Source organism: Eschrichtius robustus, chromosome 3 (assembly GCF_028021215.1).
Source record: "Eschrichtius robustus isolate mEscRob2 chromosome 3, mEscRob2.pri, whole genome shotgun sequence".
Lineage (NCBI taxonomy): Eukaryota > Metazoa > Chordata > Mammalia > Artiodactyla > Eschrichtiidae > Eschrichtius > Eschrichtius robustus.
In genome coordinates, this window is record NC_090826.1 from 154,619,672 (window position 1) to 154,640,507 (window position 20,836).

The 20,836-nt window shown below is 47.3% G+C and overlaps 1 protein-coding gene across 1 annotated transcript; it reads right to left on the minus strand.

Moving 5' to 3' along the window:
• Positions 1-1,528: 1,528 nt before the first annotated feature.
• Positions 1,529-11,950, minus strand: FMOD (fibromodulin). The gene is made up of 3 exons (XM_068541535.1): positions 11,633-11,950; positions 7,922-8,909; positions 1,529-3,426 (listed from the first exon to the last, which is right to left on the minus strand). The coding sequence occupies exons 2-3, from the start codon at positions 8,898-8,900 to the stop codon at positions 3,275-3,277; spliced, it is 1,131 nt and encodes a 376-aa protein (XP_068397636.1). The 5' UTR covers positions 8,901-8,909; positions 11,633-11,950; the 3' UTR covers positions 1,529-3,274.
• Between the last annotated feature and the right edge of the window lie 8,886 nt (positions 11,951-20,836).

Below are 20,836 nucleotides of genomic sequence, written 5' to 3' on the forward strand. Positions count from 1 at the left end.
TTGCTCCTTGCCGCTGTGCCCCCAGCCATTTTTGCTGTCTTTCAGTGTCCAGGAAGCTTCCTCCTGCATTAGGAGGTCTATACATGCTGTTATCTTTGCTGGACTTTCCTCCCATCTCTTCATCTAGGTAAGTACACTCTCCCTCCATATCTGATTATCTGCCCCTGATCCTCCAGACTAGGTCAGGCTCCTTGATAATCCTCATGTAGACCCATCCTCATCTCTTTCACAGCCCTTTCTCAGTTTGTAACTATGTGGTCCTTGGGGTGACTCTTTAGTTCACTGCTTGTCACTGCACCAGATTATAAATCCCCCAATGGCAAGGAAGGCTTGCTTTTATTGTCTGCAGTATCCCCAGTGCCTGACCAAGGGCTTGTGGTAAATATTTATTGATAAAGAGTGAATTTTAATTGGAAAATTCATAATGGGACTGTGAATGCTAGCAGAATGGATTTAGGTCCACAAAAAATAAAGTCGGATGGCCTCCCCCCACTGGTGACACCCCACCTACCACCAAGCATCCTCCACACTCCTAGTGGTTCTGCATACACCAGTAACACAGAGATCTTCAGGCTAGCACAGTAGAAACAGTACAGCAAAACTGACAGGCTGGGGAGAGAGATGACCTGGGGTCAGATCCTGGCCTTGATGCTTTCTTCCTGGGTGATCTCAGCCTCTTTGTGCCTCAGTCTCTCCATCTATATAAAATAGTGAAAATAATAGTACCTCTGGCATAGAATGTTTAGGAATGCTAATGAAGCCACATAAATAAAACACCTAACACGTAAGTACTGATCAAATGGTAGCTTAAAGGAAAAGAGACAACTTTTATCCATCAGAGCCTGATGGATAATCCACTCCTGCTACCCTCTTGAGAAACACTGGATTTAGAAAGAGAATTTCACAGAATATATTAGTGAATATCTTCAGTAAATAATATATTCAGCTCAGTAAATATCAGTTGTGGTTATTTCTCTATTAGAAAATAGTGAATTGTCCTAAAAGCACAAGCCTAGCTCTTAAAGGCTTTCAAGAAATGTGCATTGAGAAGTTGAATGAAAGAGCAGATGGGCTACTGAATGCTTATTTTCCTTTTCCAGGCCCAACTTGGCTTTGCAGTACTTGACTGCCCTCAGTTCTACATAGTTGCCACTAGAGGGCAGGCGCGGTTAAGACAACAATACTCTGGACCCACCAGCGCCATAATTACTGGGTAAACAAGGGAGGATGGTTGAAGGAGAAAAATGATAGAAGGATTGAAAAAAAAAATTTTTTTTTCTTTATCTCTTGGGGACCAAATGGAAGGAAATATGGAGCTAGTGAGATTGAAGTTAGACTTAAAGAAGCACTTCCAGAACACAGAGTTTGCTAACTAGAGATTTTATACAGGTGACTTTTTAAAAACCTCTTAGCTATATCTACCCAAGAAGAATAGATGAGAAAGTGGGCTCCTCCAGTCTGAGGCTTATGTGACCCCCCCTTAAAGTAACCCTTCTGTGTCTGCCTTAATTGACTCCATTCTTGCAGATGCAATTGTAAAATAACTTTATTGGTTGGGTTAGCCACCACTCATGCTTTTCCTGTGATAAGGATCCTTTATAGAGGCATGATGGTGTTCACATGCAGATACTTTCTGAAGAGCCCTGGGGCAAGGGACAGCCTTGCCCCTCACCTCAGAGCTCCTTTGTTGAAATGAGCTGGTTTGGCTTTTGTGGATTTCAGGGTCTGGAGCCAAGAAGCAGTCCAAGTATCCCCCCCTTCCCTTTTCAGGGAAACTGCTTCCAAGCATACACTGTATCAGGGACACAATGGCATCTGGGCAAGGAGCAGATTAGGGCTAGCTGTCCTCAAGCAGTCCCTGGCCATGGCTGGATGGCTCCCTCCCAATGGTACCCCAAAGAGCAGAAGGGTTAGGTCCCCAGACAACACTACTTTCAGAAATGGGAAGAATTTCTTGCTCTCCACCCAAGCTATAAAGCAACAGCCATCTTCAGTAATGAGAGTGTAGCTCAGAGATGTGGAAGCAGAGGGTTTTGTGCTCAGTAGGCAAGATTTGGCTGCCTGGCCTGGGCTTCACTGACCCAATGAGCATCTCCAGCCAGAGCTGGTACTATTAACTGTGGCCTTAGGACAAAACAATTAGTACAGATACCAAAACAATTAATACCACAGCCTCCTCCTTTGGCAAGTCCAGGGCTGGTTGGAGTCTGTCTCTCCCATCAGGATATAGACCTTTCTGCTTGCATAAGAGGAGAGGACAAATTACCTCTCTCATGCTTTGAGAACCGCATGGACTCTGCCTTTGAAGATAAAGACCCAAGTAGGGAGCTGCTGGGAATGCAGAGAGTGCTGGCTAAGAATGAAACTACTGCAGCTGCTTCCTCAATTCAGCCAGTTCGAGGTGTGTTTCCCTCCATTATGGATGCTGATGATAAGCAGAATCTGGCCTTTCCTCTTTTTTTTTTTTGGTCAAGCCCAAACTAGTCTCCAGCTGAGTCCACAGCCTTTCCTCTTTTGAAGTCTGATCCACCTTCAAAGAATTGCTTAGCTGCTGAAATATAGCCCCATACATTTAGCTAAGCCTGAGGTTGGTTTTCTCCTCCCACGTCAAGCCAAGGACATGGTCATCATACTGGTGACCTCTGGTGTAGAGGTGACTCTTGGTGTCCTTCCAAACTCAGACACGAGTGTGAGTTCTCTGCACAGGCGCTGGGCAGATGAGCATATGCCTTGGGGTCTCCTGCCTCTGCCCAAGGAGAGAAGAGGTGTCTGTGGGGCAATGTTGAGTGGATGAGGCGGACTTAGGAGGAGGCAGTTGGCCAAGAGGTATATACTGAGAAGCAGCGAGTGGGAGCCCAGAGTAACTGCACAATTAGCCCAGCACATGGGAGAGCTGTCAAGCGCTGCTCACAGACAGAGTCAGTGATTGTTTAAAAAGTAAGGTTATGTACTATTGCTCAAGCAAATTTTAAGGTTCACGGCACCAGATCGTTGTGAAGAATGGGTAATGAGATTTCTGGGGTTGGGACTTCAGGGATTACTCCCTCTGCCACCACTTCTGTCCTGGAAAGGAGAGTTTCATGTCCCTCAGAAGAAGGCTGCCTGTCCCCTGATTCCACCTAAACTTGCCTACAGGGAAGAAGACTGTAGAGGGAGCCCATGGACTTCTGTCACATGGTCTGTCCCAGACCTTCCAGCAAAAGCCAAACCAAACCATCAAGCCAAATGCAGAGGGGCATGGGGGCTCTGGCCCTGCGCCCAGTGCATGGGCCGCTCAGATCTCGATGAGGCTGGCGAGGCGCAGGCAGAGGGGCGCGTCGGGCGGCATGGCACTGCGCTTGATCTCGTTCCCGTCCAGGCGCAGCACCTGCAGCTTGGAGAAGTTCATGACGTCCACCACGGTGCAGAAGCTGCTGATGGAGAACTCTGTGGGAACAAGAGGGGCGGGGGTGGGTCGGAGAAGCCCAGATCAGGGACCTGGGTCCGCAGTGAGGTCAGACAGCCTCTGTGAAGCTTCTAATGTGAGAGGTGGAACTCGGCTGGGTGGAGCAGGCACTTTCCAGGATCAGAGTCATACTTACACCAATTAGTGGGCAGAACCGGAGACAGAGTGGGGTCTCTGCCTGTGTAGCTCCACCTCATACCCATCCCTCTCTGTAGACCCTGGAATGTCCTGGAATGCCCTTCCAGCCAGGCCTTGATCTTTTCCCATCTATGGGCAGCAGGTGGCAGCAGAAGACAGTCAAAGACGAACCCTAGCAGCTTTGATTGCTTTTGGAGAGGAGGGTGTTTCCGAATTGCTTTGAGAAGGAAGACTGGGGAAGTGCAGGGACTTAAATCTGGAATATTTCCTAACACTTTGCAGATAGAGAAAGTGGCAGGAAATAAAAGAGAGAAAATCTAGACTGAGAGACAAGTGTCTCTGAATTCAGAGCTTTGAGGGCGTTGTCCGTGTACATTCTGAGTAAAGCCAAAGGAGTGAGCAAGGCCCTGAGGTTTAAGGAGATGGAGACTGATAGATGAACAGGGCTGCTATGGAGCTCAAAAGTCAAATAAATAATCCCTTGCATCCCGCATTTAATATGATATGGTTTACCCTCCTTTTTTGTGATCTCAAAAGAAGTACCCTTTTATGAAGACTTTCCCTCCAAACCATGCAATCCTAATTGATACAGTAGTTCTGTTTGATTTAAATACAAATCCTTCTGCTACCATTCACCTTGTTCTCCCTCTGGTTGTCCTCTTGGACAAATCAACCACCTCTGTCTCTAGCCTACTGGGTCAGGAACTTGAAGGATAAAAACCAAGAACTCAGCTAAAACTCCAGCAAGGACAGCCAGAGTCACCACTGAGAAGCTGCTGAAGCCCCTAGAGGCTGCCTTCAACATGGTGTGTGAGAGCGTCAGGAAGGTGGCTCATGTCAAAGGGGCTTTGGGTGAGGTTACCTGTCGGGTCTCTGTAGGCTGTAACACTTAGGCAGACCCAGAGCTGGGCTTGCTTTTGCTTCAACCAGAGGCATTCCTCTGCTTGCCACAGTGGTCAGGAGCTGTGTGTCAGCCTGGAGCTGGGCAGGAGGAATGGGAGGAAGGCTTTCCTGACTCTCTTCCTAGAGGTGACCTTCGAGGGCATTGTGGATGGAGAGATTATGGGTATGAACATGAAGGTTGCAAGGAAGACAGTATGGAGAGCTTAGATAGATGAAGAAATTGTTTTTTAAATTAGCACTAGCAATTGTTTTCAGTCTCTGTCAAGACTGACGGAGAGGAGGTGGGGTGAGGCTGCAGCCAGTTAACTTGTACCGCAAATGTAAGATAGAAAACCCAGCCCCAAAGAATAATGAGAAGAACAGGAAATACCCTTCTTTGGAGAGCACTCAAAGGAGGGGGGTGGAGACCTGGAATGCTTTTGGATGTTTCCTTTCTGGTCCCAGGGAATAGATCAAGTGGCCTCCAGGTGGACAGGTTGGGGGCAGAGCCAAGGCCAGGGGCCACACCTATGGTGTCTGGATGGAACAGGTGGAGTGGCTTGGGCTGGGGAGAAGTAAAGTGGCCCAGCTTAAATATCACCTCCAACCATGTCGGGGGACTGCACTTAGAGGTTCCACCATAGATTCTCTACACTATCCTGGGGCCTTCAGACTGCCTGCTAAAGTCCTGGATCCCAACTGTTGAGCACTTAGGGGCTGCTCAGCACACAGCATGTATAGATTCTATCCACAGGCTGAGCACCGTGAGCCCCCCTGTTTATCTTCCCTAAGCTCATGAATAGGACAGGGGCTTCTGCTTGGAGACTCTGGAGGACACTTTCCATCCCAGATTAAATTCTGACAAAAGTCTTTCCAAATTCCTCCTGGTATACCCACCCTGCTCTCTGGATCTCAGAGCTACTGAATAACATTCTGAGCTGTGTTTCCTGCTATTGCCAGGCTGGAAAAACTGAGGGAGATGCTAATGGAAGAAGGAAGGGGGAGGGAGAGGGCCGGGCCTAATTCCCCTGCACACCCTTCAGCTCCTGTCCTTTTTGCTCGCCTCTCAGAGGGTTGCTTCAATATCCCACCTTCACCACCCACCCCTGCTCTGGGTCCCTGACCAGCTGTGCAGGGAGACCTCCTTCACATTTGCCCAGGCGAGGGGCTGAGCTTGGAGAACTGTCTTTCCTGCTGGTGGTCTGAGTCGGAGAGATACTCCTTCCATTCTCAGCTAGAGAAGCCTGGCTTTCAGTCCTTTGATGTTGATGGTAGAGGCTATGCTACAAGATCTGGGTGACCTAAAGCGATTGCCTTTCCTTCTCTGTGTGTCAGTTTCCCCATCTTTGCGATGAAAAAAATAAAACAGAACAAAACTGTACCTGGCAATTTCAAAGTGGTAATGAGAAGAAAAGCTTATAATATAGTTACTGTGTATCGCTTTTTCAATTATATGCCAGGCGAACCAAGCACTCTACATGTATTAATCCACTAATTAAGAAAAATAAGGAGTTGGTGTTATTTTGCCAAAAGAAGACTAAGAGGGAGATAACCAGACAAAGGGGCTTTGGCTTAAATTGCACAAGAAGGGATTTGGGGTAGACACTGGACATTTCTAGGTTTGACTTAAGGGAGAACTTTCTTGCAAGACCTTGAGACACTCGACTAAAGTGATTTTATCTTTGGCAGAGCTTTTGGAAGGGGTGAGCCGCCTTGTATTTGAGCGGCAGATGTGGTTCTGCAAGAAGGCAGGGTGACAAGATGCTGCAGTGGAGACTTTCCCACCCCAAGTTTCACTGATTGTACAGTTAGGCAATAGCTAATGGCTTCTCTCCCATGACAGCCGCTCTTTGTTGTCACATTTTCAAGGTCAAACTCTGATAAAGCACAGTATACAATATGACGTTTCTGTTGTGACGATCCTCCTGTATTTAGAATGAGTGACAGATAGGTAGTGGTGACTTCTGGGTGGGATGATGGACAGCTACAAGCAAATGTCAAACCCTTTGCAGCATGCAACATCTTAGAGACCAGAGAACCCTGCCTTGGGAATAGGAAGACCCGCACCCCCACACCCCCACCCCCCAAAGAAAGAGAGACTTTAAGTACAAAACAGTTTGCCCTATACATGATGGTGTCTTGCACTTCCAACTAGAGAGCCAGGCACCTCTTCACCTTGCCCGCCTCACAGTCAACCTCTGGGACTGGTGCCTCTCTCACTCAGAGGGCTGTAGCTCGTTCACATCTTGCCAAACGACTGATCTGTTCCCTGAGCACAGGGAGAGAAAGTATTGATGGGAGAGGTTGTGGACTCAGTCCCTATCCATGCTTTGATGGTGCTGTTTGCTCTCAGCAGGCTCTACTTCAAAGCCCTTTGCCAATGGTCATTAATGAGTCCTTCATTCCCCAGGGAGAGGGGTACTTTGCTGCAGAGGAAGAGAGGTTAAAATCTGGCTCTGTACCTTCCAGCTGGATTAAGATATCAGAGGCCCTGGGGTAATGTAAGCACATTATGAACACAAGATCCCGAGAGGGAGCTGAAAATCAACTAGATAATCCAATCTGAAATGAAGATTTTAGTTCTTGGAGACAGAGAGGCAGCACTTTAGCCCTTTTCTGGGAAGAGCTTGGAAAACAAGAAGCCCTTGTCCTTGTCCACCACCCCAGGGTTTTGCGGTGGTCAGGCTCATGTTACCCTAGGGGGCCTCTGCCCTGCCACCAGGGGCTCCTTGTGCTCCAGGCAGAACCAACCAGAGCAAGTGCCGCATTCAGCTCTGAGAGGCTACAAATTCTTGTCCACCAGTTGTTATGTTTAAAAAGCAAATAAACATCCAAACACAAGACCAGGCTGTCGAGGCATGAGTAGATCAGGTGGAAACAGAGAGCTCATCCTCTTCTGGGTCAGTGAGAAAGTACAGATACCATGGTTTCTTAACAGCACGCTTTCCTCCTGAGATGGACCATAGAAGTTCAACTTAAATCCCCCTGTCTATGAACTGCCCCCTCCCAAACCTCTCCAAACTCCTCTCTCACTGCTTAACACATGACCCCTTCCTCTTAGACACACGAATTTCCTGGCTGCCCCCTCCAGGTGGCCTGTTAAATGACTGGGCCCTTTGTTTGTGGCAATTGCGTTTCTCAGAATGGCTTAGTCCTGTGTTCCTCCAGCCCATGCCCGCTTATCTCTCAAGACCTAAATTGAGACTTACCTCTTCTGGGAAGTCTTCTTCCATACCAACCCACTCTCCCACTGACTTTTCCTAGCACTGATGTGTAGTATAAGAGTATGCCACTATGTACCATTTTGTACAGGGGTATGGCAGGGTTTTCAGCTTACTTCATTGGTACTCTTTGGTTCCCCTACTTCTATTTCTTCTGTATTGCCCCCAGCACTCAGAATTGGGTCTTTCCAATGCAGCAGACAGCCCTCCCCACTCCCCTTTGCCAAAGTCTTACCATTGATCCTATTGCCTTGGAGGTAAAGGTTCTCCAGGTTGGTGTTCACTGGGGGGATCTTCTGCAGCTGGTTGTAGGAGAGGTCGAGCTCAAGGAGGCTGCTGGAATTGAAGGTGTTAGAGGCCAGGCCATTGTTGGTGAGACTGTTGTGGGACAGCCGCACATACAGCAGCTTGGGCGACCCCCGGAAGTAGCTGTCGGGGACCGAGTAGACATTGTTGTGCTCTAGGTACAGCTGCTCAAGGGCTGAGGGCAGTCCATCAGGCACCTTCCGAAGGTGGTTGTAACTCAGGTCCAGCAAGATCAGTGACCGGAGGCCTCTCATCGAACTGCCCACTTCCTGGATCTCGTTGTGTTGGAGGTACAAGGCCGTGAGGTTCTCCAGCCCCTCCAGCGCGTTGTTGGGGACCCTCGAGATCCGGTTGTGGTCGAGATGAAGCTCCCTCAGGGATCGAGGCAGTGGGCCAGGCATCCGGGTCAGGTTGTTGTGGTCCAGGTACAGCCTCTCCAGGTGCCTCAGCTTGGAGAAGACCTTCTTGCCCACCTTATCACTGATGATCTGGTTGCCATGGAGAGCAATCCAGAGCAGCCCAGTGGCGTTGTCAAAAACGCCCTCCTGGATGGAAGAGATCTGATTGTTCTGGAAGTAGACGTACTTCATGCGGGAGGGGACGAAGGGTAGGTACTTGAGGTTGCGGTTGTCACAGTACATGGCTGTGGGGAAGTTGGGGGGGCAGTCGCACTCTTGGGGGCAGTCGCGGGGCTCTGGTGGGGGTGGAGAGCCATAGGCATAGGCTGGACCTTCCTCTCCCCCGTAGGGGTAAGGCTCATAGGGCTCATAAGGGTAAGGGTCATAGGGATCGTAGTAGGTGGACTGCTGGTTGCGGAGGTAGTGGAACCACCAGTGGGTGTCTTCCTCATATTGTGCCCGGGAAAGGGAGCAGAGCCCTGCCAGCAGCAGGAGGGAAACCCACTGCATGTTGTCTCTCTGCAAGAAGGGAGAGAGAACAGAGTAAGCAGGCATGAGTGAGACTCTAGGGGGGCAGGGAGGCAGAGCAAGTGAGCCTTAGTCTTTGAGCTCTGCAGACCTGACTTCAGCAGCAAACAGCTGTGAGCAGGAGCCTTGCTCTCACTTCCTCTGGGCCTCCTCCCAGTGCCGCCTGTACACACTTGGTCCAGCGGAAACTTGGCTGTCTGGGGGAAGCTAGGTGCATTTTCCTCTGGTCATAGAGTCACAGAAACATAGCCTTTGAGATTAGAAGGAGCTTGAATGGAAGTGCTGCATTTTTTTTGGAGGGCAGGTCCATAGGAACCTCTAGCAACCTGAAGGTACTGTTGGGGGAGCTAGAAAGGCCACAGCAATTCCCATGGGAGTGGTAGTGGTGGTGGGTACTCTTTAGGCCTGAATTCACATCCAGTTTGGACTCCCCAGGACATAATGTTTCCCAAGAGTCCAAGGAAAAAGCCCTCTGGCTCTTTCCATATCTCTGGGAAACATCCAGAAGTGGCTTGAGATCTCAAAGGGGAAGATCTGAACTACTTGGGAAGGCAGAGGGTTTCTGTTTTGAGTCTGTGGGGAAGGTTGTGGTCCCCCTGCAGCCACCGCAAGGCTTGGGCTTGTGGTGCCAGCATCTGTAACAGTGCCAGCACCTATAACAGTCTGCTGGTAAGGAAACTCTCTGGTTGGCAGTTTGTGGCTACACATGCAACTTGGCTGGCACAGGGTCTTCATGTAACAGTTATAGATTCCCTCCAGACTGGGGCCACTGCCACCCAGGTATGGCACTTGTCTTCTAGAGTGGGTACTGAGTGCATGCAAGTCTTAGTGCACTCGTCCAGTAAAGTGTTACTACTTCTCACACTCCACCATGGACATTATGCAAGAGCCAAATGGGGCCAGGAGACTGAATGAGGAACATCAAACAATGGAACAGGAATTGAAGACTCTTGAGTATGCCCAAGGGAACATGGCTTTAGAATGGGATTCTGGCATCCTCCTCTCCCATCCCAAGCTACCTCCGGATTACCAGGCTCCATATCTAGGCCCCCACATTTCCTGGCAGCCCATTGCCTTCGAGCTTGTTATGCTAGCGAGATGAGAGCAGGGTAGGCTTAGAGAGAAGTGTGGGTTTGGTGTCACCTGAGAGGGAAGCTGAAGGAGTGGAAGATGAGGGGTCATGGGGTGGCATATCAGGCTGGATGTCTTACTCTGAATACCTATAGCCAAAGCACTGCATAACCCCTGTGAGCAATGGGTACCTTCCAGAGGGGTGATTGTCACCCTTGGGCAGAAAACCTTAGAACCTTTCTTGGTCTGGGAATAGTCACGTATGCCATTCACGTTGCTATTGGCCCTTGCTGGGGTTGGCAACTGTGGACAGGAGAAAGAAAGGAGTCTAAAAGCCAACATCAAATCCAATGAACCGATGAGAAGGACCCTAATGGTGACAATCTAGTCACCTTCTGGCCACCGTCTCTGTCAGACCTCTCTGTCCCCTGAAAACAATTCCCTTAGGCCCACTTTATTCCATTAGCCTCTGGGTTGCAGAGGCGAGGCACCTGGCTCATCCTCAGGCAGCCTCAGACAAAGAGCCCACAGTGTTTCTGAGGAGCCAACCCAGCCACCCACTGCCTGGGCATGCTGGCTGGGCCTTGGCACTGGCCAGGGGAAGACGGATGGAATGGCCCATTGCCAGCAGCACATTTTTCCATGCTCAGCTCTGGGCTGCTGCAGGATCACGGTGGCTGTCTGGAGGCTGGCACAGTGAGCCTCTGTCTTCATTTCTCCTTCCAGACTAGGCACCGTGGCAGACAAGAGCCATCTTCCTCTTCAAGACCCAGCCTTCCAGGGCTGTGCTTCCTGCCCACTTGACTCTCCTTTGGAGTCATGACTGCTAAAAGGGTTTGGTGGCACCTTATTCCTCTCTTTACCCTACCCCCATCTCTTAGCAATGTTGATCTAGGGTTTATACTCTTAAATCCTCAGCCCCCCACCCCCAATGATAGAGACCCTCCTGTGCTCAGAGTTTTGTGAGGTGGAGAGTTTCTAGGACTGGCACTCTCTGAGTTGGGGGGAGCTTACTCAGGAGTTACTGCTGTTCTTTCATTTCTCCATTCTAGAGAACCATTTCTCCCTTCTGTCAGAGTCCAGGAGGTCAAACCAGAGCTATTCCCTAACCTGAATTGGATCCCCATTTCACAGCTCCTTGGACCTGGTCAAGTCTCAACATTTCTGTGTATTCTTTCCCTTTCACCCCAGCAACACACAAGCGTGCGTGTGCACGCGTGCACACACACACACACACACACACACACACACACTACACAAAACTCCCTCTCTGCTCTCATAACAGAATTTAGTTACCACAACCCTTCTGAAGAGAGACTGCAGGGACACAGGGCTAGGATGGTGGGCTTTCTGAGTAGTAGTAGGGCAGAGCTGGCTACCTTAGATACCTGGCCCTTCACTTTTTCATGCCTGAGAACTGGATGTCCCCCAACAACAGAAGGAAACTGTAGGACAAAGGTAGCATGTTGGAAACCCTTCCTTCTACTCCCCTTTCCCCGCTCCAGCATCCTGGGACACAGCCCAGATGGGAGAAGGACGAATGACTCCTTCCGCCCGGCCCTTTCCCTGCTCCCCAGCCTCTTTGCTCTTGTTCCTTTATGGAACTACCAGGGACAAAACCTGAAGTAAAATGACTGACTTACCTCGAGTTGAACCTTTCAGAGAATGACCACGTCTCTCTGTCTGGCCTCCTTGGTTGGAGAGCGTGTGAGAGGGAGAGGAGTGAGGGTGTCTACTGAGAGTGTGTGTGTCTGTGCCAGGCCAGGGCCCGCCCCCAAATTCCTAATCAAATATTGTGAAGAGAGGGGTTGAGGAGCCCGGATCCTGGCTTTTTCGGCTCTGCTGCAGGGGCGGAGCTCACACTCAACCACGCAAAATCCTGCTGTCCGCCTGACGCTATAAAAACCACCTTCTTTCCACTCATCTTCCCTAAAGCATTGGCAGCTCAGGGTCTCTTTCTGCTGAATGAGTTAGTGGCGCCCTAGAAGTTATTTGTACAGTCTCTTACGAAGCGCCTGGATTTCTCATTAAACCCACAAGGGCAGATGCAGGGATGGGGAGGGCCAGGATTTGGGAAGAGGCATCTTAACTCTTTCAGCAACCCACGGGTCCCACCGGAGAGCTAATGCTCACCCTTCTGGGCTCCGGCGCCCTCTACGGGCAGGTGGTTAGGCTAATGGACAAGGGAGAGGACACAGGACAGCTGGCTCTGGCTCCAGTTCCATCCCTGACCAGTGTAGACCTGTCTGGGCTGTAGGGTTTCTCTCTGCCCACTGGGATAAAAGGGAAGAAAGGGACTCTCATATTTGTTGATCACTTACTGTTCACTAGCCTCATGCACTTTCGCCTGTCTCATGATGATCTTAGGGTTAGCAACAAGTACCTTGCTGAGTTGTAGCAAGGACTCTGTGAGGTAATTTGTGTGAGACCCCTGGCCCAGAGATGATTGCTGTTGTGCCCATTTTACAGATGTAGAGACCCTGAGTAAGGGGAAGATGAGGTCGGAGAAGCAGGCAGGAGCTAGACCATGAAGGGAATTTTAGGCTATGGAATGGATTTAACTTTTATTCTGAATGTCTAAAAAGCAACCTGTTTTAAGCAGAGGAAGTGAAAAGATCTGACCTACTTTTTTAAAAGCACATGGGAGAGACTGCTGTGTGGCAAAAAGCAGGAAAGTGTGGAAGCAGGAGCTCTAGCCCGCCTTTGTTGAGAGATAATGGCAGGTTGGGCTAGTGCAATGGAAGAGGGAACAATGTATTTTTAGACAAGGAGTCTTGAAAATGGACCAGATAGGGAGTTAGGGGAAGTCAAGGATGAGTCCTTGGTTTTGAGTTTGAGCAACTGGTTGGGTGGTAGCACCATTTCCTGACATTAGAAAGATGGGGAGGGACAGAGTCTAAGTTAGAGATGCCTGTTAGGCATTCCAGTGGAGATGCATGCAGGCAGTTAGATATATGAGTCTGAACTGGAAGTTCAGGGACTAGAAGAATTTGGATTACCTAGAATCTCAGTAGCTTAGATGAACCCATGCATCCTGAATGCTCTTTCCTCAACTAACTCCCTCATGCTAACATCCAAGGAACACCCCTTTAAATTTTTTTAAATTGTGGTAACTAACTCATAACATAAAATTTACTATCTTAACAAATTTTAAGTGCACAGTTCAAAAGTGTTAAGTATTGCTGTACAGCCAGTCTCTAGAACTTTTTCATCTTTCAAAACTGAAGCTTTATATTCATTAAACAAAAATGCCCCATTTCACCCTCCCTCAGCCCCTGGCAACCACCAGAGTAGAAAGAACTACTTTCCACCTCTATGAATTTGACTACTCTGCATGACTCATATAAATGGAATCATACAGTATTTGTCTTTTTGTGACTGGCTTATTTCACTTAGAATAATATTCTCAAGGTTCATCCATGTTGTAGTGTGTGTCAGAATTTCCTTCCTTTTAAAGACTGAGTAATCACTGTATGCATATACCACATTTTGTTTATCCATTTATCTGTCAATGGACATTTGAGTTGCTTACACTTCTTAGCTATTGTGAATAATGCTGCTATGAACATGGGTGTAAAAATATCTCTTTGAGATCCTTCTTTTAATTATACTGGTTATATACTCAGAAGTGGAATTGTGGGATCATATGGTAATCTATTTTTAACTTTTTTGAGGAACTGTCATACTGTTTTTCATAGTGGATACACCATTTTACATTTCCACCAACAATGCACAAGGGTGTGAATTTGAATCGCTCCTTATTTTTTAAAAGTACCAATTGAGAAAGCCTCAGATTTGAATCTGAAGAATTTAGAATTTGAATTTTAAAGAATGGCACTTTTGGTTGCTCCAATAGGGTTGAGCTGTTGACATAATATGAAAGGTCCTTATTAGGGACCCAGTCTCCTCAGGAATTTCAAAGAGTTTTTAAAAAGATTAAATATAATGAATGGGCCTTTGCTGACTACCTACTATAAACTAGATTGTTTACGTATGTTATCTCATTAATAATCACAGTAGATATTTTGTGTTGGAAATAGGGAATCACAGATATAAAGTGATTGGATAGTGGTAAAACAAGGATCTGAACCTTGACCTGCATGACTCCAAAGACCTTTCTCACAACACAAGGCCAGAGGACTGGTGGAGTGTAGGGGGTAATGACCACCCTGCTGTCAGGGCTGAACTCAATTAATATGGAGTGCAGCTAATTACAGTGGCCCAATCTGCTTGAATTTGGGGACAGGGGATTGTAAAGATGAGAGGGGGCTGGGATACCGGGTTTCTCTTCCTGACCCCACACATATTTCATTTCAATTTAATACATATGAGCATTTACTCTGTGCCTGGCATGCTCTTAAGTGTTCGGGACACAAAGAAGGTTTTGATAGAATACCTGCTCAAAATAAAGCAGATGTATAAGCAGCAAACTCTGATCTCATGAGGGAGGCAGAGTGGCCTTAATGTGAAGATGGTTATAAAGAAGGCACAGATAACTTTCCCATCATTTTTGAGTCTAGAAAGCAGTCACTTTTCAATGGAAAACACTAGTTCCAGCAACTGGGCCTGAGAGACACTCCTTAGCTGGATCTAGATAGCCTGGACAAATACACCCATTAGGTACAGATGTTAATTTTTTAAAATTCCAGCATACCGAATAATACTTCACTTAGTAACAATGAAAGTCAGTAGAGTCTGGGGGCCAAACATTTATTGGGATTCTTTCCAACTAAGATCTACCAAAAAACACAGTATCCCCATGTGGATTTGCACTAGGTCTTTAGTCCTCTATTCTGTTTCAAGGTAGGCTTGGGAGGAAGAAAAGAGGGAGGGGATGATTGAGATCAGGTCAGGAGGAAGAGTTTCAGGGAATCATTCACTGTTCAAAAATTCCTTTGTCAATGGATTCTAACCTCCATTTTGACTACTGCCTCTCTGTTTGCCTGGTTCCTGGATCTAGGCCCTCAGAGCTTGATTTCAATATAGGAAACCAAGTAGGGGATCCTGATGTCTCTCAGATTGCCAAAGGAATCCGCATGTGAAGAAAGTTCATTTGGGACACTGGTGCATTCTGGGAGGTGTCAAGCCAGCACTACCCAGTTACTAGACTGCAAGCAAACTAAAGAAAGAGGCTATGTTATTCATTTCTGTAGCCTCTATCCCCAGCTGGGCATATAGTGCTTGGCGCTTAGTAGGTAATTGGTAAAGTATTATAAAGTGAACTATATTTTTGGCTCCCTACAGAGTCTGCCTATCTTCAGAACCCAGTGTTTGGTAGAACAGCCACCACCAACCAGGCCAGGAAAACCCTTAGGCCTTCAGGCCAGTTAGACTTTCCAGGGGTTCATGTCATTGCTATTTCCTTCCCACCCAGAAAAGTTAAGCCACAACAGGTTAAGCCACAACCACTAGGCAAAGCTGATTGCCTTTGATGTTTGGACCCACCCTGTCTGGAAGAGACAAAGTGCCTTCTGATTCAAATTCCTACCAGCAAAGAGAGTTATGCACCTGTGGCCGCCAAACCCTTCTTCTTCAACCTTCACAGAACCCAAAACCCACTGTTTTTATAAAACAGCCTCTGATCCCAAACAACCAAGGGATGAGGGGTAAGCCTGAAATCCACCCAAACAGAATTATTGAGCTGGATATAAAGAGGTCAGTAGAAAGATGATCATGATGATACAATCCAGGCGCTGCTGCTTGCCCATCCTGAAAACTCTTGATGCCAGAGAGGGACTGTTTACTAGTCTGAGGTTTTGATGGGAGTGGTCATTAGACGTCCTCACCATGGATAGTCTCCTCTCTACAGAGGATGAAACAAAGATGTTGGAGCTGGGGGGAAGGCTTGTTTTCTTTCAAATGCAGTAGGAGAATATGAACTTGGAACCTCAAGTTCCAAGTTCTGGGAAATGCATTGAGGGCTTCAGAATTTCCTTCTAATAAGCTCTTTAAAAATAAGACAGAGAACAACCTTTCTTATTTAATGGATAGCATCTCTTATTTTACTGTATATTTACTGCATGCTTGCTATTATTAACATGATGAGGACATACATGATGGATTCCAGAAGATCACCTTCTGGAAAATATGAGTGTATCTGAATCAGGAAAGGGAGTTTGTTGGTTCAGGGAGCGATACCTAAATGAGGAAGGAGGCAGAGGAGAAAACCTGAAATTTGAAACCTGGAGGGTTTGGTTATTCAGTGACTCAGTATGTGACATCCCTCTTTGTTCTGCAAATGAGGTAATGGTTCCCCTCAGACTGTGCTTGGGGCTGTTGGAGAGAACAGGTGTAGGATAGACCAGTTCCCAGGATGCTGGGACCTGTCATGGATGTTACCTGGCTGTAGGTGAGACCAGGTCTGGATATTAGCTCTAAAATATCACGTACCATTTCTGAATTCTCACCACAACCCTATGAGATAGGTATTTTCATATCTAACTTTTACAGATGAGGAAACCGAAGTTCAGAAAGGCTAATTCATTTGTTCAAGGTCGTATAGCAATTAAAAGCAGCAGGGCTTGGATTCTAAACTTAAGTCTATCCACCTCTAGAGTCTGAGTTCCTAACCAGTATGCTATATAGAATCTCCAGAGTAAAGGAAAATGCATGGGTTGGGAACACAGATACATGTTCACATTCCAGCTCTACCACTTATTAAAGTAGTCTCTGTGACTTTGGGCTAATTGCTTAAACATCAGTGAGACAACGTTCTCATTTGTAAAATGGGGGCAATAACCTTAACCTCATGAGATGTTGGGAGGACTAAATGACATAAAGGACACAGGCTCCTAGTAGGGAGCCTGCCACACGTGGACCTCCAATAAATTGTAGCATCCTTTGGTTATTTTAGTAGATTGTCAGCTCCCTGAAGAATGAGGCAATGTCGTTGTGCCTCCCATTAGTACAATGCTTGGCCAAGTGCCTGGCATGTGTTAGCCCTTTTCTAAGCATTATGAATAAATGAAAGGTGAAGAAGCTGGATTTTACTAAAGGGTAGTAAACATACTTTGGTAACTTAAACCAATCAGAGAGAAGCTAGCCAAGGGTAGAGGTGGGACTTTCAGGGCTAGAATTATTGAACTGCCCTAAGGAAGGGCAAGAAAGGTGACTATAAGGTCAGTGTAGAACCCTCCACAGACATGTGCAAATATCTTTGGGGGATAGATAGGGAAATATCTTACTTATCTGGGGGGGGGGGTGGGTCATGGAAAGGTCAGGATTCAAGAGCCATGTACAGAGCAGCCCACAAGAGGAGATGCCTCATCTCCTTCCCAGACAGGAGTGTAAGAATCAGGTTTGGGTTGGGGAGAGAATACCACCTAACTGGTAGCACCACTCTGAATACCCTCAGGCTGAGGAGAGTGGTTAACTCCTACCTGGAGATGGATGAGGCTGAGTCCTCAAAGCAAGAATTAGGAATAGCTCCCATGAACCCATCCAAAGGTCGTTGGACTTGGATCTAGTTCAGTTAGGTCTGCAAAGACCAGGAATAATGATCCCTAGTACTGTGTGAGATATCTAGAACTCTAGTTCCTTCTGTGGTCCCTGAAATAAAACAACAGTTTAACAATTAAATAAAAAACAAATAAGAAAAATTCCTTAAAAACAAAAAGAGGAAGGGCAATATATTGTCATTGTCTTGGAAAGGACAGGGATTTTGAGTCAGACAGAATGGCTTTGAATCCCAGAATCTAGAGCATGCCCCTTAATTTCCTTGGTTCCCTTAATTTCCTTGGTTCTCCTTCAGGTTCCTTATCTGTAGCATGAGGATGTTAACACCTAGCTCTTTGGGTGGTTTTAAAACAATTGTAAGTATCTAGCACAGCACCTGGCACATGGGAGACATTTAGAAAATGTCATTTCCTTTCCTCACCTTGCGTGTTTGTCCCGGAACTGGTTAAAAATAGGGCCTTGTATCCTAATCTATGGGAAGGTCAGAGGGAAGACAATTTTAGTAGGACTGTAGCTGGTGACAGCCTGGAAAGAAAGCAGACTAAATACCTGACACTTGTAAGAAAAAACAGAAATAGGGGTTAGCAGGCCCAAAGGGTCTAGGAGTCTGACAATACAGCCCTCCATTTAGGAGGAGTGGTTCTCAGCCCCGGCTGCACATGGGAGCCACTGGGGTGGCTTTGGAACACACCCGGGCCCAGGCCCCACTCCAGACAAATGGAATAGAATTTCTGCAGTTGGAGCCTGACATCTTTTTGTGGACTGATTGATGATTTTAGTGTGAAACCAGGTTTGAGAGTGCTATCCGGAGGCAGGGGGATGATCATGATGACTTCTAAGATAGAGGTCATCCTAACATCTAGCTCCAAAAAGAAGGGCTTTTCAAACTTTTCTTTATGAAGTACCCAGAAAAGGAGAGAATGAATGTGATCAAGGAACATAATCCAAAGCAGCTCATTCAAACTGAAATCTCACATTTAATGTAAAAAAACATCTGAATTTTGAATTTTGTTTCATAAAGCATTCATGTTTATTTCAATAGAAATTACCCCTCCTCCCCCCAAAAAAATCTCCTTTAGTAAAAATGGTGCCCCAGATATGCCATGCTTCTCCAGGGCATCATGAATCCCAGGAATCCCCAACTGAACAGCATAATTTTAGGTCATTCACCTTGGCTGACGAGCTCCTCGGCCACTGGAGGACAGCTGGGCGGGGGGTTGCCCCTGTGCATCATGGTGGCTGTGGGGTCACCCAGAGCAGGAACTGACAGGCCCAGCTCCCTATGTCTGTTGCTGTAGCCTGAGGAGGGGACACTGTTGCTTCTTGCACAACTTTCTTGCTAGAGAAACTGCCCAATGGCTCCTAGCCAGGCAGCTTGGTAAAGCTTTGTGAAGAAATAGATTCCTTTCCCAATCCTCCTGAGGCTGTATTTCTAAGGGAAGTTACAAGAATAGAAATTGTTTTCATCTTCAGTCAAGATACAGAAAGCTTCACTCTCTCCCCCCCTTCCTCCCACTTTTTAGATCCCCAACTGCTTTAAGAAACACATCCTTGTGGGAGAATTTGCTCTTTCCTCTACCTCCCTGCCAGCAGCCAGCCTCACAAAAAGTTCTTGAACTTCACCTGCCCTGAGGCATTTCTGTCTGGCCTGCTACTTTCCTTTGGACCTGCCCCTCTCTCCAAATCCATTGCCCCCTCCTCCTCCAGCCCCCCATTTCATAAGTTTCAACAAAACAACATCTTCCAGGAGCAAACATGTTCTGGTTTGAGGGGATAAGTGGGATGTGGGGTGTAGGATTAGAAGGAGCTGCCTTCTTTCCAGAGAACTAGAAGAAGGAAGCAGAGGGAATTAATATTTTTTAAGGCTAAGTCCTCATACGTCATTTCATTTAAACGTCATAAAACGCTGGAACACAGCTACAATTATCTCCATTTAACACGAGATAAACTGAAGCTCAAAGAGGTGAACTGAGATTTAAACACAAGCATATGGTATATATAGTATGTATGAATGAATGAACAGATGAATGAATGGATGGAGTAAACTAGGAAACAAAATTAGGATTCTTTTGACTGCACCACCTGCCCAAGGGTCGCCAGAAGTCCCTATTGTCAGTGATTCCCCTCAGGGAAATATACTGAAGGAGACTGTCCCTGGCTTCTCACTGGCAGTGCCAACTCCTTATTGTCTGTGTTTCTCCTGCTGCTGCGGCTCCCAGCCTCCCATTGTCGGCCCAGGGCAGCAGCAGAGGCACTCAGCATTTCCCCTGGGACCTGTATTACAACCCATACTGTCTAAGTGAGTCTTCTGTGCCCACCTGGGCAAGTTAGTTGGAAGGAAGTTCTCCCAGAAAGCCCCAATTCCAGAAGATCTGCTCCTGGGGTCTCCACCACGGAGTCCAGGACTGTGGGAAGCCACCTGACCTGCTGCAGAACACCCGCCTTCCACATCTCTCTTTCTTCCAGAGCCAGGTTTCCATGAGATCCAAGCCTGAAGGGGACAGAAGTCCAGGTGTTCTTTGATTCTTTTTTTCTTTCTTTTTCTGTGTTCTGGCCTAGTTTTCTTTGACTCTGGCCCTGGTTTGTACTGACACTGCTGAAGGAACATCTCCTCTGACTCTGCACCCATGCCTGGGGCATCGTGGGTATTCAGTCAAGGATTGATAAAGTGCAGTGAGTTGACAGCTGCCAGACATACCATCTTGTCTCAACAGGAGGGAAGAGAGCCCGGACAGGACAAGAAATGGAGGAGAGGAGGGAGACACTGGGGAAGGGAGGAGGAGGAGACCCTGAGTTAGGAATGCCTTGGTCTTTAGTTGGCTACTGTGGGTTTGCTGGAGGAGAGGAGTTAGTGTCACCAATTAGTGGGATTTGACATGAACAAGTGCTGTTATTTGGAAGGGAATGAAGAATTGAAAGGTTAGTAGCTGAAGAGATGTTTTTGCCTAGTCATACTGTTGTTCTTAGAGGCCTATGTCTGCAGCCCAGGGCTGGGAGCCCCATGGAAGCTCTGAGCTGTGTCGCTATATCATCAGGAGGCATTTTAAGTGAGTGAAAAAAGTGACTGGGGTTCAGGCACAAAGTTGATGCTTTAATTAACGTCCTCTCCTCTGCTGTGTGAGGTCCTCTCCTAATTTAACATAGCAGGAGGGATGGGAAGAGAGCACCAGCTGGTTATAGGTAAAGGAAAGTCAGATTTTGTTGTTGTTCCTTTTTTCTTTTTCTTTTTTTGGCTGGATGCCTCTCCAACTGCAGAGGACCACCTCCTGACAAACCTCCTCCCTTCTGCATTATTCATCCTCTTGCTTCTTATGCATATGAGTGCCTGTGTGTGTACACGTGCACGAGCACTGGGGAGGGCAATAGGTGTGCACAGTTTGCCTGGTTGTGCC